Source organism: Onychostoma macrolepis, chromosome 13, assembly GCF_012432095.1.
Source record: "Onychostoma macrolepis isolate SWU-2019 chromosome 13, ASM1243209v1, whole genome shotgun sequence".
Lineage (NCBI taxonomy): Eukaryota > Metazoa > Chordata > Actinopteri > Cypriniformes > Cyprinidae > Onychostoma > Onychostoma macrolepis.
In genome coordinates this window covers 12,607,828-12,624,894 of record NC_081167.1, presented here as the reverse complement: position 1 = coordinate 12,624,894, position 17,067 = coordinate 12,607,828, and the positions used below count along the sequence as shown (strand labels likewise).

General features: G+C 36.5%; 1 protein-coding gene across 1 annotated transcript in view; it reads left to right on the top strand.

Moving 5' to 3' along the window:
- The first annotated feature begins 587 nt into the window (after nt 1-587).
- The window catches only part of lrpprc (leucine-rich pentatricopeptide repeat containing), a 59,114-nt gene continuing 42,634 nt past the window's right edge, over nt 588-17,067 (top strand). The window contains exons 1-20 of the mRNA XM_058796223.1: nt 588-838; nt 2,464-2,687; nt 2,775-2,897; nt 2,974-3,095; nt 5,686-5,744; nt 5,858-5,944; nt 6,024-6,150; nt 6,363-6,507; nt 6,786-6,943; nt 7,339-7,444; nt 7,776-7,883; nt 11,353-11,471; nt 11,553-11,646; nt 12,335-12,404; nt 14,074-14,101; nt 14,199-14,256; nt 15,198-15,304; nt 16,027-16,104; nt 16,471-16,533; nt 16,620-16,733. Of these exons, the coding sequence (XP_058652206.1) occupies nt 663-838; nt 2,464-2,687; nt 2,775-2,897; nt 2,974-3,095; nt 5,686-5,744; nt 5,858-5,944; nt 6,024-6,150; nt 6,363-6,507; nt 6,786-6,943; nt 7,339-7,444; nt 7,776-7,883; nt 11,353-11,471; nt 11,553-11,646; nt 12,335-12,404; nt 14,074-14,101; nt 14,199-14,256; nt 15,198-15,304; nt 16,027-16,104; nt 16,471-16,533; nt 16,620-16,733 (2,166 nt within the window). The 5' untranslated portion in view covers nt 588-662. The remainder of the gene's footprint in view (nt 839-2,463; nt 2,688-2,774; nt 2,898-2,973; nt 3,096-5,685; nt 5,745-5,857; nt 5,945-6,023; nt 6,151-6,362; nt 6,508-6,785; nt 6,944-7,338; nt 7,445-7,775; nt 7,884-11,352; nt 11,472-11,552; nt 11,647-12,334; nt 12,405-14,073; nt 14,102-14,198; nt 14,257-15,197; nt 15,305-16,026; nt 16,105-16,470; nt 16,534-16,619; nt 16,734-17,067) is intronic.

Genomic DNA, 17,067 nt, shown 5'->3' with positions numbered 1-17,067 from the left:
ACAAATGACAAAAGCACGTAACAAAATTACTGAAACCTAAACTAAAAAGAGAGGTTAATATATATAAAAATGCTAATTCAAACTATTAATAAATACTATTACAATATATAAATAATATTAAAATAGCACTGTTCAACAGTTCCCTTGACATAACAAACAAATTGAATTAATTCGAATAATGAAATTAAATAATGAAATAAAAAGTGTAACATTTAAGTTTTATATCAAGCTAAAGTGTGCTAGAATATTTTCTGTGTTTTGTTTATACATGTTAATTTGTCATTTTTTTAAATTACTGCGCATACACTATTTATTTTTTTTTTTAAATTATATTTATTTTATTAGAAGGTAAACCGATTATATTTTTAGTTCAGATTATTTCAAGCATATCTCTGTAGTATTTATTTGGGGAAATATTCTTAATACCAATTGTTAATACTTGCTTATTTGCGTATAGCCTACCGCTGTATATTTTTGCGTAAATTTTGTAATTTCCGTAATATTTACGGAATTAACAAACGGAATGCATCTGAGCGATTTGAACAACGGTGCACTTGAGGACACTGAATCCCCCCCCTATGAATACATTGGTCTCGCCCATTGCTCTCTGGCCTGTCACGTGGTGCGGATGCCCTTCGCTTTTCTCTCTCTGCAGGTTAAAGATGGCTGCGCTCTTAAGATCAGCCCGGCTCCTTAAACGTTCACCGGCTGCATTGCTTCAGGTCTTTGGAAACAGCAGACATGCACCGGCAGCTGGTCGTCTTTACAGCGGAGCGGTCGGGGCTACACGTGCAGGGTTATGTGTCCAGACAGTCCCGGGACGCTTAAATGTAAACAGGTATAACGCAGCATGACTGCCATGCGTGTGTAGATCATGCAGTTGTCATTGAGAGGTGATCACTCCTGTAACAATACTGTGCGGTTATAACACGTTGATCATGTGCTGTATGCAGGTTATTTAACCAAATTTGAACGAACAGGCCTAAAGCTAAATCATCTAATGGCGTTATATGAGAGAGATATGGCTTTCTTGTGTTAGTTCATAACCTGCAGCATGTGTGACCCATGAACATCACTGCAGAATACATGAATGTAACCATTACACCTTTTCTTTCAGCTTCTTTGTAATGCTTATAACATTTTTCAGTCAGATTATTTTTCAATCTGCCTTTTTGGAAACAAAGTAGTAGTATTAAGGCCTCAATGTAAATACATAACCATTAATCCATTAACTAAAAAGCCTATGATGAAAATAAATGTGTCCATATAATACAATAGTGTTTTGTTGTGTATAGTTGTTTTAGGCTAATACTAGTCTTTCAGCTGTATGCTAACATGTGCCAAAAGTCAAAGGTCAACATGCCAAGGTCATTTTGAGCCGTTTCAAAATACTGCACATCATATTGGCCAACATTTAGTCTGTTTCATGCTTGTTGGTTACTCAATGTTTTCCTCATATTCTTCATATTCTATGTGGTGGTTAGTTCACAGCAGGGACAGAAAAGTGGTGATACCCCCTTAAATTAATTAAAAAAAAAAGTTTTTTTACTTAAATATGTGTCATAATTTCAATTTCTTGTATTTAATCAATATATTTTAATATAATAAAACACTGTAGGACTGTCTGTTACAAATCAGATGAAACCATATCAACAAAATCCATCTTTGCACTGCAGAGAAAACACAGAATCAAGTGGCTTTTATGTACATTTAAATAGACTATTTAATGCAGCTTGGAGTAACATAAATGTATTCACACTGTAATTACAGTTGTGTAAATAATACTATGAGATTGAGATTGTTTCAAAATAAAATTTTGAATGTTGAAAAATGAAACATTTTTAAATATAAAACTACAACCGAGAGGTTGGAGGAAAGTCATTGAATCATTCATTCAAATTATTTGTTAAAATCATTCAGGAACAAAGCAAGTGATAATCTCATAGTTGTTTTAATAATGTGAGAGATGACACTTTCAAGGTGTTTTTTTTGTTTGGCTGTGAGTGAAACGCTTGATAATGTCATCTCGCACATTATTAAAACAATTATCATATTATCTTAGGTGATACTTTATTTTAAGGACCTATTCTCACTATTAACTAGTTGCTTATTAGCATGCATATTGGCTGTTTATTAGTACTTGTAAAGCACATATTAATGCCTCATTCTGCATGACCATATTTTAGATCCCTTAGTCCTATTAATAAGCAACAAATTAGGAGTTTATTGAGGCAAAAGTTGTAGTTAATAGTTATTTAATATTGAAAGTTGGTCTTTAAAGTGTGACCAACAATATATATGCAATAACCCATACTTATGCATGAAACATGGGCAGGATTTTATCTTTGATTTTATTTTTGTAAGCGAGGCCTGTTAATTTCGTAATAGTTTTTTTTAGTGACTGCCTTCATTTCTTGTGGTGCCATGCATGTGGATTGATTGTGTACACTTATGTTTTTGTAGTTTGTCCTCATACAGATTGACCCTGCCCTGTGTGAGCTGTCGTCAGTATGGTGTTGTCCCGGAGCAGAGGGGGCTGGTGAAGGATGAGCCCAGTGTGGCGGTCCGCTCCAAGCAGGCTCAGCAGTTTGACTGGGCTCTGGCCAAACTAGACAGTTCAGTCCGAAGGACAGGCAGGGTCACCAAAACACTGCTGCTGCGTATCTTCCATGATATTTGCAGAACAGGTACTTGTCTGTTTGTTTAAAATAATTTTTGCATCCATTTCCATAATCTCATGCATGTCATCTCATTTCTGAAATCTCTTCCGATAGGATATCCAAGTGGAAATCAAGCCCTGTTGTTGCTGAGAAGCTGTGGCTCTCTGCTTCCTGAGGTTCCCTTGGCTGAGCGTGTAGAGCTGTCACATCGAATCTGGGATAAGCTTCAAGAACTGGGTATGTGTAGAGACAATTGAACAGTTACTCATTGTACTAAATCTGGTTTTAACTCTCATATTGCTGTTCGCTACAGGCGCCATCTATGATGTGAGCCATTACAGTGCCTTGCTTAAGACGTACCTGCAGAATGAGTTCAGATTCTCTCCAACCGAGTTCCTTGCTAAAATGGAAGCTGCTAATGTTCAGCCGAACAGGGTGAGTCTAATTCTAATTAAAGATGGAGTAAACGCATTTATTTTAAGTAACCAGAAATGTTGGGAGGGGAAAAAATATATATGTATGTATATGAATTAGGGATGTGACGAGATCTTGTGGCACGAGATCCGACTGGTCTCGCGAGAGCGTGGCGATATCCTCGCAAAACATTTTGCAGTGTTTACATTAGAGCCTTGTTAGAGCTGCGCCATTAATTGTGAAAAAATTGCGATCTTATTCCTGAATGACAATGGTTCAGCTATGTCTGTTACGACTGTTTCACATCGCGAGTGTCAGTGGAGCGTGAGAAGGACGTTTCGTCGCTGCCCATGTTGATGAATCAGAGGGTCGGCCATCATCACGTTTCCGATGTGAACGCTGTCATTCACTGATATGGGCAGTTCAACCACACATCATTATTTCTGTTACAGACATTTAAATAACAGAAGTACTGGGATAAAAGTTTATAGTTTGGGTATAAACACTTATTGTCTACAGTAGCGATCAAAACGAAAGTTTATCCAGAATTGTGCAGCTCTAGTTTACATGTTGTTTATTACTGAATATAATTCATTAAAATAGAAGTTTAATTTCATAAAGTACAAGTTAATTTCAAAATGCACCTACATTTTTTGCATTTTGTGTTTTTCAGTTGAATAAAAGACTATTTTTCCCTATATATTCCATCAAGGATTAAAAAAAAAAAAAAAAAAAGTCTAAAAATCTCGTCTCGTTCTTGTGAACCCAGTCTCATGGATAAGTGTCTCGTCACACCCCTAATATGTAGGTATGTTTATGTATGTGTGTGTGTGTATGTATATATATATATATATATATGCAGGGTTCCCGCTGGTCCTTAAAAAGTCTTAAATTTACTTTATCAAATTTATAAAAAGCCTTAAATTGTACAAGAAAGTCTTAATTATGATTTAAAGAGGTCTTAAATTTGCCCTATAGTTTTTTTTGTTTGTTTTTTAAATTTATTTATTTAATTTATTTATTTTTGTATGTATGTATTATGTCAGGTCTTCCAGCCAGTCCTATCAAACCTTTATAATTAATCCAGAACACGGCAGCAAGATTAATTTTTAATGAGCCAAAAATAATGTAAGAGAGAATGAAGAACGTCATACCTCTCTATATTCTAATTCTATTCTTTTAAAAAAATAAAATAAATAAATAAACTTGTCCCTTTTAGACTTGCACTCTAGCTTTTCTAATCTTTTTTGTATTCTGTTTTCTTTTTATTTATTATACAATTAACAAAAGCAAAAAAGGCCTCTAACACTAGCTTGCTCTATTCTTTTTCTATTCTATGTTTTCTTTTTATTTATTATGTAATTTTAAAAAAATCTGTTGCTACGTGTACTGCGTTAGGCTAAATGAGACTTGTTATAGCACTTGCATATTGTTGCTCTTTTGTTGATTTTGATTGCTTTCATTGTCCTCATTTATAAGTCGCTTTGGATAAAAGTGTCTGCTAAATGACTAAATATTAGTGGCTCATACTATTTTATAGCACTTGCTATTCAATTCTGTATATTATTATTTTTAAGGAATTATGTAGTTATTTAATTTTATACACTTAATTATTGTCCTAACCAACTCCTAAACCTAAACATACCCGTTGGTAACACTCTTGAAATATTTATCCTAATTTATTGCAATATATTCTAAGACTTGTCTGTGCGAGACTTCAGTTAATTAGCTGCAGCGCTTCACGTCTGATGTGCTGTTTGTTTGCATCTGTTTGTTTGTTTGTTTGTTTGTTTGTTTCTTTGAATCAGGTCTCCTCTGTTGGAATAGATGGTGCTGTCCCAAAAAATAGGGTTCTATGCAGTCCTATAACTGCAGCCTCCAGTATTGCAGGAACATTGGGTTGTTTTTGTTCAGACCAATGCAAAACTCGACCTATATTTTTACCCTGCAAACACGCAGAGCTGTAAATGTGAACTGGTGGATCGATAAGGAGATAATCCATTATAAAAATCTAGACAGTAAAATGTGTTTGTTTGTTATTTAATTAATATTATAATTTATTGATAATTGTTGAAATTAATATAATAATTAATACTTTTGACTCATCCATTTTCTTAAAAAATGGTTTAAAGGCTGAAATGTGAAGTGTATTATTTTATGAAACTTTTTGTTTTGTGAAAACTTCTATCTGAACAGTAAATCGTGCTTTTTACATTCATTTTACAGTTTACCATAGACATTGCCCTACCCTGCTCATATGGTATTAATTTTATTTGTGCAGGTCTTAAAAAGTCTTAAATTTGAGCTTAAAAATCCTGCAGCAACCCTATGTGTGTGTGTGTGTGTGTGTGTGTGTGTGTGTGTGTGTGTGTGTGTGTGTGTGTGTGTGTGTGTTGCTACATCACAGCTTCAAGTACAGAAAAAAATTCTGAAATTAAATGAAATATTCACTACAAAAAAATCTATTGATACGGCTTTAAACTGTAAGACTGACACAAGGTGCAACAAACAATGATGCTATATAGATATATTGTCTTATCACTGATGATAGCTAGGGAATTTCATTGGAAACCATTTTTATTTACATTTATATTATATTGTGACTGGCTAGGTGACCTATCAGAGACTCATTGCAGCCTATTGTGAAGTTGGCGACATTGAAGGTGCAAGGTGAGTTGTGATTTTTGATTTTCTGCAAGTTAGTTTACCCTTGTGGTGTGAATTATGTAAAATTCGATGTAATAAAAATTTGAAGTAACTCTTTATTTCGCAACTTCTTGCAGTAAAATCCTGGGCTTTATGAAGAGCAAAGATCTGCCCATCACAGAAGCTGTGTTCAACTCGCTAGTGACAGGCCATGCCCGTGCAGGGTGAGTGGACAGTGCTGTTGATTTGTTGCTGCTTCTTTGTGTTTGATACCTTTGTGTTGAGTCACTTGTGTTTGTACAGGGACATGGACAGTGCTGAAGGCATTCTATCAGTCATGAAAGGTGCAGGGATTGAGCCGGGCCCAGACACGTTCCTGTCTCTCCTCAAAGTGTATGCTGAGAAAGGCGATATTGCCAAAATTAAACAGGTCTGTGATTATGGGGGATGAAATGGACTCATAAGAGAATGCTGTGTATAATGTTTCATTTATATGTTTTTGAAAACAGCTTGCTCACCTTTTTTGAATGGTTGTGTATACATTTCATTATTTTTATTTTTAAGGACCGTAGCATAATCAAAGGTTGTTTATTTGTATTTGTTTTTAGGTAATAACATATCATCATATTTTGTCTCCTCTAGACTCTAGAGACTGTGGAGAATGCAGATATACTTCTGATGGACAGAGATTTGATGCAGGTGGTTTTCAGTCTGACTAAGGCCGGCCATCAGCAGTATGTGCCTGAGATTGTGGCGTGCATGCGTCACGAGAGGGGATATGTGCCAGGTGTGTCTGCTGACTGCAGTGTCATGTCATGGAAGAGGAATGTGGGACCATTAGCTTTGAATTTTGCCCTAAGCGCTTACCATAGTGGTCCATACTGAGCCGCAATGGTCCCATATGTATTCAAAGCGGTATTTTAAGTCTTTTAAATATGAACCCAGGCCAATTAGAGAAATGGGATACGTACAATATTGATGCAGTGAGAAGTTGGGAAAGTTATCAATAATTGATATAGTTTTTTATTTTGATACTGACCCATCCATTTGTTTCTATTTCCTCAGACTCTATGAACCTCTGCTTGAGTCTGATTACCCACGGATGTGAAGAGACTGCGTTTTCTGTGCTGAAGAGCTTCTCCGGCCTGCTGGTAGAGTCACAGACCAGTGATTCCCCAGACATGGGAAACTTCTTTCTTCGCCACTGCGTCAATATGGACAAGGTAAAGGGAACCAACCTAAACATTTCTACAAGTGCATCTTAAGTCTACATGTATGTTAAAGGAATAGTTCACCACAAAATGAAAATTACCCTTATGTCGGTCCAAACCTGTATGAGTTTCTTTCTTAGAACAGTTGTTGGCCACCATTGGCTTCCATAGTAAGGAAAAACATTCTATGGAAGTCAATGGGGACCATCAACTGTTTAATTACCAGCATTCTTCAGAATAACCTCTTTCATGTTCAACATAAGAAAGAAACTTATACGGGTTTGGAAGGAAATGAGGGTGAGTAAATCATGACAATTTTCATTTTGGGGTGAACTATTCCTTTAAGTTGTTCTGAGATGGCTAAGTGTTATTAATGCCATGTTAATTTGCATGTTTGTGCCTTACAGTCTGTGGAAAACATAGCTGGGTTTTGCAAAGATCTAAAAGATTCAGGTCTGCACTCATCACCACTGCAGTTCAGCCTTCAGTGCGCCTTGGAAGCTAAAAAGACCGGTGAGTGCAATGATTTAAAGCTTAAAAACAATACTTAATCCTCAGTTATTGTCTTTTCAAATCCCAGGCTTTTAATTCAAGCTTATTTGTCCATTTTTCTTTCTTTTGTTTTAAAATATTTTGTTATTGTCGTGAAAATAGCCATTGATGCTGTTATTACAATATAAATGCATAATTCAACGGTATTAACCCAATAAGAGAGATAACAAGGTGTTTGAAATTTTGAAACATTATTTCATTTTAACAGGATTAAAATGATCCCGTGTTAAACATTTCTAGGCCTAGTTTTAAGATCTTTTTCGATTTGTGAAATATGCGTCATAATTTTAAGGTATGGCTGTTGAGCTCATGAGAAGGATGAAGGAGGAGGGCTTGCCTGTCAGAACTCACTACTTCTGGCCCCTGTTCACTCATTACCAGAAAGACAAGAACATTCCCGGTGAGTCCTGAGCTTCCAGCCTTATTCTTAAACACTCATCTGTACAGTCATTATTAATATGATGTAGTTCCTACAAGGAAGAATTGTCCAGGATTTGGAATTATCCATCTGGAATGAATTGGATTGTGAAAAGTTAGAGATTTATTTATTTATTTAGCTGTGGAATAGGAACATTTGACTCTCTCTTTGACACCTAGACAGTGAATATTAATTTTTTTTCCCTCCATAATTCATTCAGTTAATCTGTTCCAGACTTACAAATAAATGTTCTGACAAAAGAGCATGTCCAAAAAAATCCTGCTGAAACTGCAGCAGCGAGTATAAAAACATTTCATTTTTAACCAATAACCTTCATGAAACATGCAGGATCACTCTCACCTTTCTGTTCCTGTACAGTTTTTTTTGTTTTTTTTTTTTTTTTTTGTTTGTTTGCTCCGTGTTGAAGTCTGCACTACGTGAAGGTTACATGACAGAATTTGTAGTGACTGGGTCTCATGTAAATGCGAGCGCTCTGAGGGAATTCACTTTCAATTACGTGCGCCGCTGTGCACGGCCATGAAATATTTAGCGCCATGTCACATTCTGTCCACAGGTGTCACCAGCGGGCAGACGCCCATCCCCCTTTCCACCCACCGGTTTTCCGTCCACCCGTTCACGAGTGCGGAGAGGGGGAAAAGTTTGCATTTTGATGAGGTGTGGATTTGGGCAGGCGAGTTTGAAAAAGCATATGCTAGCTTTGTCTCAGCAGCCGCGAGCGAGCGGTGCTTGTCAGATTCAAGAAGCAGTGCAGCTCATTGCTTGTGACATGGTGCGAGAAGAATGCCTTAGTCGCTCACATAGCACACAACAGGCTTTTACATCTGCATCTTAAACACTCTTTGCACTAGTCATTTGAAAATCCACTTTTTGTCATCCACTTGCATTAGATGCTGGGTTCTTTTAAATCTCAATAACTGCAGAAAGCAACTTTAGGGCTTCCATCAACTTTAGTATCCTTCTGAGGGGAATCATCTCAAGGACTAGAGGTGGAAAGTGATCTTGCTGTTTAGTTCCTCTCTCTTCATATTATATTGTTTCTGGAGCTTACTTAAACTGGCACATTTTTCTTTCTGGATTACATAAAACAAGAAGACTCAATCTGGAATGGCTTTGCTTTGTTCTTACACATTCTGTTGTCAGATAATGTATAGTAATAGCACTACAGTTGTGTTTCAAAACCTAGTGTCCTGTTCGTCTTCTGACTATGAAGGCAGCTGCCTTTCAAATGAATTTGAAGTGAATTTAAACCTCATAAGCAGGCTTGTGTGGAATTTGTTGACTTGATTTAGCCTTTCCTAGTCTTTATTTTCTGTCTCTTATTTTCTTATAGGCTCTTATATTTAACAACGCTGCATTTATTTGATCTTCATTTGATCAAATACAGTAAAGTCTGAAATTTTATTACAATTTTAAATGACTGTTTTGTAATTTAATATATTTTAAAATATAATTTATACCTGAATTTTATCAGCATTACTTCAGTCACATGGTCTTTCAGAAGTCATTCTTGGTGCTCAAGAAACAGTTCTTGTTGTTATCAATGTTAAAAATAATTGTACTGCTTAATATTTTGTAGAAACCATGATACTTTTATTTTTTTTGGAGAATTCTTTTAAGAATAGAAAGTATTTTTTAATTGAAATAGAAGTCTACATTATAAATGTCTTCATTGTGACATTTAATTTCTTGCCAAGAAAACTTTTTGAACATTTATGTATATGTGCTCTCCTGTTTCAACAGACCCAAGCAGACTTCCAGTTTTGCTTCTAGCAAGATATACTTTTGGCTTTTTAAAATTTTAAAATCCATTTCATTTCAAAACTGAGCTTGGAGATACAGCTACTGTTGACAGTTTGAACTCTGACCTCTCCCTTTTAGTGCTCCTCTAGTAAGAGAGACAGCAGTCTTGGTTACTTCCCGCACTTACAGTTCAATCATCAAAGCTAGTGATGTAGCAAACAGAAACTTGGAGGTCGCCCGAGAATTCACTGAACCGGATTTGTTCCATAAAAGCCCTCTCACACACTTTCTGAATTGAGAGAAGTCTTGAATCGGCTGGTGATGTGACTGGATATCCATTTTCTATCCCCATTCACATGCTACCTATCGGCCAGCGCTGTCTGGGCCAACTTTTATGGCTGACAAATGGATCAATGGATTATTCAACAGCAAAACAGGTGTGCTTCTCTCATAAAAATGAAAGAATGAATAGACAGACGGCTCTCAGGCTCCATTGAGAAGAGAGTGTCTGGATGACTGTTTACGTTTGCATGAAAGCAAAGAGCTACTGAGTTGCAAGAAAGGATGAATGAAGAAAGATGCACAGATGAGAATGAAATGGAGAGATGGGGTGGATGGATGGATAGAGCCTCCAGGTGCTTTACCTGGCTAATGCTCTCACACACCGGTTGCTGGCCGCTCCTGGTGCCAGATGCAGGTTTTAATGGCAGATAAAAGCAGCCCTTATCTTTTATTTAGGTGTGTAGGTGTCCCCTGAGCATTGCGATACAGAGTGCTAAGGACCAAGGTGAAGAGTAAACAGAACACAAATCGCTGGTTCACGTGTTCTCCCACACACAAACGTTTGCCCGAGTAGGTCGAGAGACTGTTCCATATGCATGTGGTGCTTTAGGCAGGAGTGAAGGGCCCTGCTGGAGAGCCGGGTACAGGCCTGAATCCTCTGCCTGAAGGAGGTGTTCCTCCAGGCCATGCCACTGGAAGACTGATGTGATAATTCTAATTATCCGAGTATTTTATTTCATTTGTTTATTAATGCTTTCAATTTAAGACCTGGTTCAGTGAATTGTAAACAGCCTTGGGCTTTAAATCATGTTGCTGGTTTTAAAAAATCCCAGAATCAGTGCATCATTAGTCTTAGTACTTATGAAAAGATGTTTTTCCTTATTTCTTTCCCGTATAATAGGAAACAATCTTTTTTTAAAAACCAGAAATCATGGTTTAAATATGTAATGCTGAGTCATTGCTTGGGTGGACTGATTGAACAGGCAAGATGTGATATTAATATATATCAGGTGGGATGTGATATTTATTTATTTATTTATTTTTGGTATCTATATTTTCCAACCTATGATGTAAGACCCACATTTATTGCATAAATTCAAGGGAAAAAATGCTGAATTTGTTGTATTCCCAAATCAAATTCCCAAATTCATACTGAGAATCATTCAGAAAACTGTTGTTAGCAAAAGAGAAGCTTTACAGGTAAAAAAAAAAGCAGGGTTTGCCCTTTTTTGTACTTTGCTTATCACATGTATTACAAGACCATAGAGTGTCCTATTTGTCACTTAAGATTTCATGAGAACTTGAGGGCCCTATTTTGCTCCACAGACTTCCATCTTTGAACTTTTGTATGTCATGAATTGAATTTTAAGGTGCACGTGTTTGAATAAATCACTTTGTTTTCTTTCAGGTGCTCTGCAAGCTCTTAGAGCCATACAAGAACTAGGCGTCTCGTTGGACGTTGAGACTTTTAGTATCTATATACTGCCATCTTTCCCATCAGTGGACAGTGCCCGCACTTCTCTGAAGGTAATTGTACTGGATATATGTGTGGCTTGTTGGTTTATGTGACCGTCTGAAACACTCTTTAACTCGAGTTGATAATTGCAGGAAGCAGGTATTGACGTGGATGCCAGTGTTTTGATTGCGGCAGAAATACGAATGGAAGCGTCACGTGGAAACCTCGCAGGGCTGTTCTCTCTGAGTAAGCATTAGCTTTCATGAAAATTGACCTCTTTTCCTTTCTTTCAACCACTCTCTGCCTGTGTATCTCATGTCTGTATATCATGTACTCTCTGGAGAGATTTTTTTAGATGTACCCTCCATGTATGATAGTGCTTATCACTTCGAGACTAATTGTCGTCCATCAGGACTCCACATACATAGCCACTCAAACATGCACTCTACCAAGCAGATACATGCCCATTAGGTCATTTAAGTGATTAGAAAGTGAAAAAAGTATATACACTGCGTATGTGTGATATATATATATATATATACGTACATATACATATACACTCTTGTGTGTGTGCAAAATGAAGCAATGGAGTGAAGCTCCTTATCTGACCAAGGTGAATGGGGACAGATGCTGTTGAATTATGGATGGTACCTTTTCCCCTTCACAGTTGTGCCCCCTGCTGTCTCTTTTCTTTCTTTTCTTTTTTTTTTTTTTTAGACTTAATTCCTATTGGTTTAATTTGAATTCAAAAGGAGTTTTAGTACTGGAATTAAATTTTTTTTTTTTAACCCAGAAAGTTTGCCAAAAGGTCTAAATCCATAATAAGTCAACATGCAGCTCACTAAGAAAATGAGCTTTAGTTACGATGTTAACGAGGTTAAATGTTTGAAATGTTTCTGTTGTCATGACATTCATCACATTCACACTCTTGCAGTGTCTTCACCTGCTCTTCCAAACATTGACCTCAGTGCTTTCAGAGCCAGTCTGATCTCTGGATTCAGAGGGTAAGTAACGAAACAAACTCTCTGTGTTTGTGTGTGTGTGTGTTAGCTAGTAGTTTTTTGTGCCTTTTGGCTAGACAGCCACTCACTCGTCACCTCATGCATATGGACGCAGTCATCTCTAGCCCAATTACAGCATGGGAGGAATGCAAATAAGAGTTTGTCCTCTTTGTTGCTTTGCTTCTGACGCCTCTCTGTCCGATGCTGAAAGACTACTAACTATCCCGACTGCCGCTGATGGTGAGATGCAAAGGCTCACATGGGCATTTTAGCCATCAGCATGGCTGTCAGTGTTTATTTTTTGCCTAATTTCCCCCAGACGATCACCTCATTCCTCACACATACTCATAAACCTGTCATGGTATTTCATTTATCACATCATTTTCTTATGGTATCACTTAGTGCACTCGCTCAGCTTAGATCTAAAATCAATCCCATCATGCACAATAGTTAAGGACCAGCTCTGTTTTTAACTCTGATTTGAGCGCAGAGGCTGTAGGGCAGCAGATGCTGCTGTCCTCTGTATTTAGCAAAGCATTTAGATGTGAAAGCGGAGCAGGGAGGTTGCCGGCAGCGATGGATGTCAGGTTTGTAATTGGGGTTGTCAGAAGGGTAGAGGGGGTTGTCGGGGCCCTGTCTCCTTAGCGACCTGCTCTTGTAATAATCAAGGTCAGGAGATAATTTAATCATTAAACAATGTTGAATCTTTTTTCCTTCCTCGTCTCCCTGCTGTCTGCCGTCAACACTCCCTACCACTACTGCATCTTGATTTCCCAGCGTGTTGTCAAACTGTATATGAATGTGCATTTTTGTATATATGTGACTACTGAGGCTCTAGAAAGCTTTTTTTTTTTTTAAAGATATACTTTAAATATATCATAATGATATTATATGATGACAATATTATCGCTCAAAACACATTCATACAATAATATATATGTAATATTTAGGTCAGGTCAGCAAGTTTTTTTTATTTTTATATTTTTATTCAGCAAGGATGTATTAAATTGATCAAAAGTGACAGTAAAGAGATTTATAATGTTACAAAATATTTATATTTTAAATAGTTTTTTATCTTTATATACATCAAAGAATCCTGTAGAAAATGTATTCCAGTTTCGGAAATGTGCAGCAGTACTGTTTTAAACATTGATGATAATAAGAAATGTTTCTTATTCACCAAATCTGCATATTAGAATGATTTCTGAAGGATCATGTGATACTGAAGACTGGAGTAATGATGCTGAAAATTCAGCTTTGTCATCACAGGAATAAATGACATTCAGTTAATTTCAATTCACATTTATTTAGATATAGTTTCAAAGCAATCAAAATATGAAATGTTATTTTAAAATGTAATCATTCACAATGTTTTGGTTTTTACTGTATCTTTGATCAAATAAATTCAGCCATGGTGAGCATAATAAAACTCCTTATACAGTTATCATGGGTGACTGGAAAATCATGGAGATTCATTGGTCAAAATGTGTGAGGACCCTGCTATATGTTCTGACGGGTCAAATGAAGCCCAATCACACCAAATATGTACTTGATCTTGAAATCACTCTCTGACAGATGATCAGTCAAAGTATTTAGTTTGAAAGTTACACTAGAAATGTTTTTGTCCGTGTCTGTATGAGAGTAATCTCTGATCCTCTACTGCCCCCTACAGGTTTCACAATGTGGAGCTTATGGCAAAGGTAAGCATGAAACCAAGTGATTTTAAGAAAGATTGTAAAAAAACAAAACGAATGAAAAGAACTTTTGTTAAAGTGACCTCTTCATCTGCTGTTACAGATTACAGAGCTTCTCTATAAAGACCCTCGGTTCAATAATGCTGACACTGAAACTTCAGGTAAGTTGTTTGTTTAACACTCTTTAACCTTCTGTATTTGCCTGTTCATATTTCTGTATTTAACATTTATTTAAAATGAAAATTTGTGGAAAATTTTCTTTTGAACTTTTCAGTTGATTTAAATGCTCCTGCAGTGACAAATTCATTTAAAGTACAATATTTCAGCCTTTCAGTTAATGTAATAAAAATTTTGTTAAAATAGGTTTTAATAAACTGTAGCATGCCATACTAAACTATTTTTATGCTGCTTTATCACTTTTTTTCTTTTATTTATTCTCTTGTTTAATTTACATAATGTCCATGACAATCTTAGCTGGTAGCCAGTATAATATCAGTTCTTGTGCTGGTTGGAAAACATTGCACTAGTAAATCTCAATGCATATATGTCCTCTGAGCTGGTTTCAATGACAGTATCGTGTGTGTACGCTGAGGTCTGTAGGGCCACTGGCAGTGATGGAGTGTATCCTGACAGCCGTACTTTGCATTAAGTGTGTGTGTCTGATGCAGTCTGAATAGTAGCCATGTGCATGGTTTATGTGAGTGCTGTCTGCTTGCTTGCTGACTCTGTGCTGAGTTAACAGAGCTTCCGCGAGTGTTTGTCATCTCGCTGCACTGGAGCTGGCCTCCATGCTGGTGTCCAAGCAGGTGGGAGCGATGGAGACGGTCTCTCTGTCTCATCCCATCACCATGCACAACACAAATGTGTGCGTGAGGCTGTCAGCTGCCAGCCACTTGTTAAAACAGACTTCAGTCAAGTCTGCAGCAAACTGCTCGTGTCAGCATAACACACACACATGCGGTTTAAGAGCTTATTTGCTGGATTGCAGTATTTTTGTTGTTCTGGTCCTACTGAAGCTCCCTTTGTGTATTTATATGACTCTCTATTTATGTATTTATAGACGGCAGAAAGTGTCAAATTGGTTCTTCTCTCCTTTTTGCAGAAAATGTGGCCTACTTCCTTTACAACCTGATTGATTCCATGCACGATACAGAGGTGCACTCCAAAGAAGAGCAGATTAGGGAGTACTTAGGCCTGCTTAAGAACATGGTACGTTGGCAAACACTCAACTCAAGCATAGTGTCGTGAACCGCTCAGTATGCCTGTTAAATCGAATCTGTCTAGGACCCCAGCAGATAGACATTCACAATGCCTTATGATCAGATAAAAACACATGTACACTGTCGTTCAAAATTTGGGATCAATAAGTTGTTTCAGCAAGTATGCATTAAATGTGAGTGACATTAAAAACTTATGTTATAAAAAATTGGTTTTATGTAAGTGCTGCTTTTTGAATCTGGAGAGAAAAAATATTACATTCCACAAACATATTTTACAAAAAAACAAGCATTTTTGAAAGATTTCTGAAGGATCATGTGGCAATGAAGAAGACTAGAGTAATGGCTGCTGAAAATTCAGCTTTTTTTTCAACACGGGAATAAATTACATAATAAATTATATTAAATTAGAAAACTCTTAAATTGTAATGTTTCACAATAGTAATGTTTTACTGTATTTTTGATCAAATGGCGGTATGCTAAGCTACTGTAGTACGCAGATAAAATAAAAGCTACTTAACACAAAGAACAAGAAATGTTCAATTCTGTATCTACAGTTTTATTTGCTGCAAAATGTGACATTATTCAAAATACATTAGTATAAAGAATAACATGCAAACAGAAGCACTGAAGCAAAGCTAAAGATCATTTGTTATCATTCGATAAATTGTTAGCTCAGTAGTTACTTGATGTTAATAATTTCTCTTCTTTCAGAATATCAGCATCTCGCTGAACATCTTCAGAGGAATCAGGAACATTCTGGAGTCCTACCAAGTTCCAGAACTTGTCAAGGTATTTTATAAATAGTGTCATTTGCAAAGACAAGTATTAGTTTCTATACTTGGAGATATGAATCTGACACCATTCACACGTCTTTCAGCCATGAATTATACAAAAATTGAACATTAGAGGTGTGCTACTACTTTTCTAAGTGAAAAGATTTTTTTTTTTTGCCTGGCAGACAGTAAAAGGACCAAAAAACACATTGTGCATTAATTAGCATTAGCTAATTAATTAATTGCATAGCAACACCCTGGCATCACAGAGATTTTTGCATAGCAAACACCACTAAATATTTTCTTTAAAAACATTACAAATCTGTTTTTAATCATTTTATTCGCATCTGTAATAGTACAGTTAATATTTTTTTTCTTTCAGGATGTCCTTGCTCTTGTGGATAAAAAGTACAATGAGTTGGAGATTGATACGACACTGCTTAAAGTAAGTATTTGTATGTATATATTTTTGAACCAAAAGTGCTCAATCCATTAGCTGAGCTGTGTCAAACATCCTCATGTTTTTGTTAGGGTTTGGATGGGAAACTTTCATTTCTGGAGAAGACCCTGGCAGAGCTGAAAGCTGAGGGCAAGCCAGCCAGTTCCACCCTCAAAAAAGTAATCGCTGTCCTGTGTGCCGAGGAGGTGAGGTCTATTATTCTCATAAATACCCATCAGTATATTTAGTGTTCTGGACACTGATTACTATTTTCATAGACTTTTATAGTGGTCAACTGATTTGATTGAATCAATTATGCACCTTATTTTGAACGCATGGATGGGTTCGGACATTAACTTGAATGTGCAAGACTTCAGTCTTCAGTTATTTTAGCTGTACAAAAATTTTATTCTGCTAGTTTATTACCTATAGTGGCTAATGAAGTCCCGCACATTGACAGAAAATAGCTTGGTTCCACATTATAATATATGGTGGATTTTGGTTTGTCACTAGTCACCATTCAAAGCCATTCATCAGTAT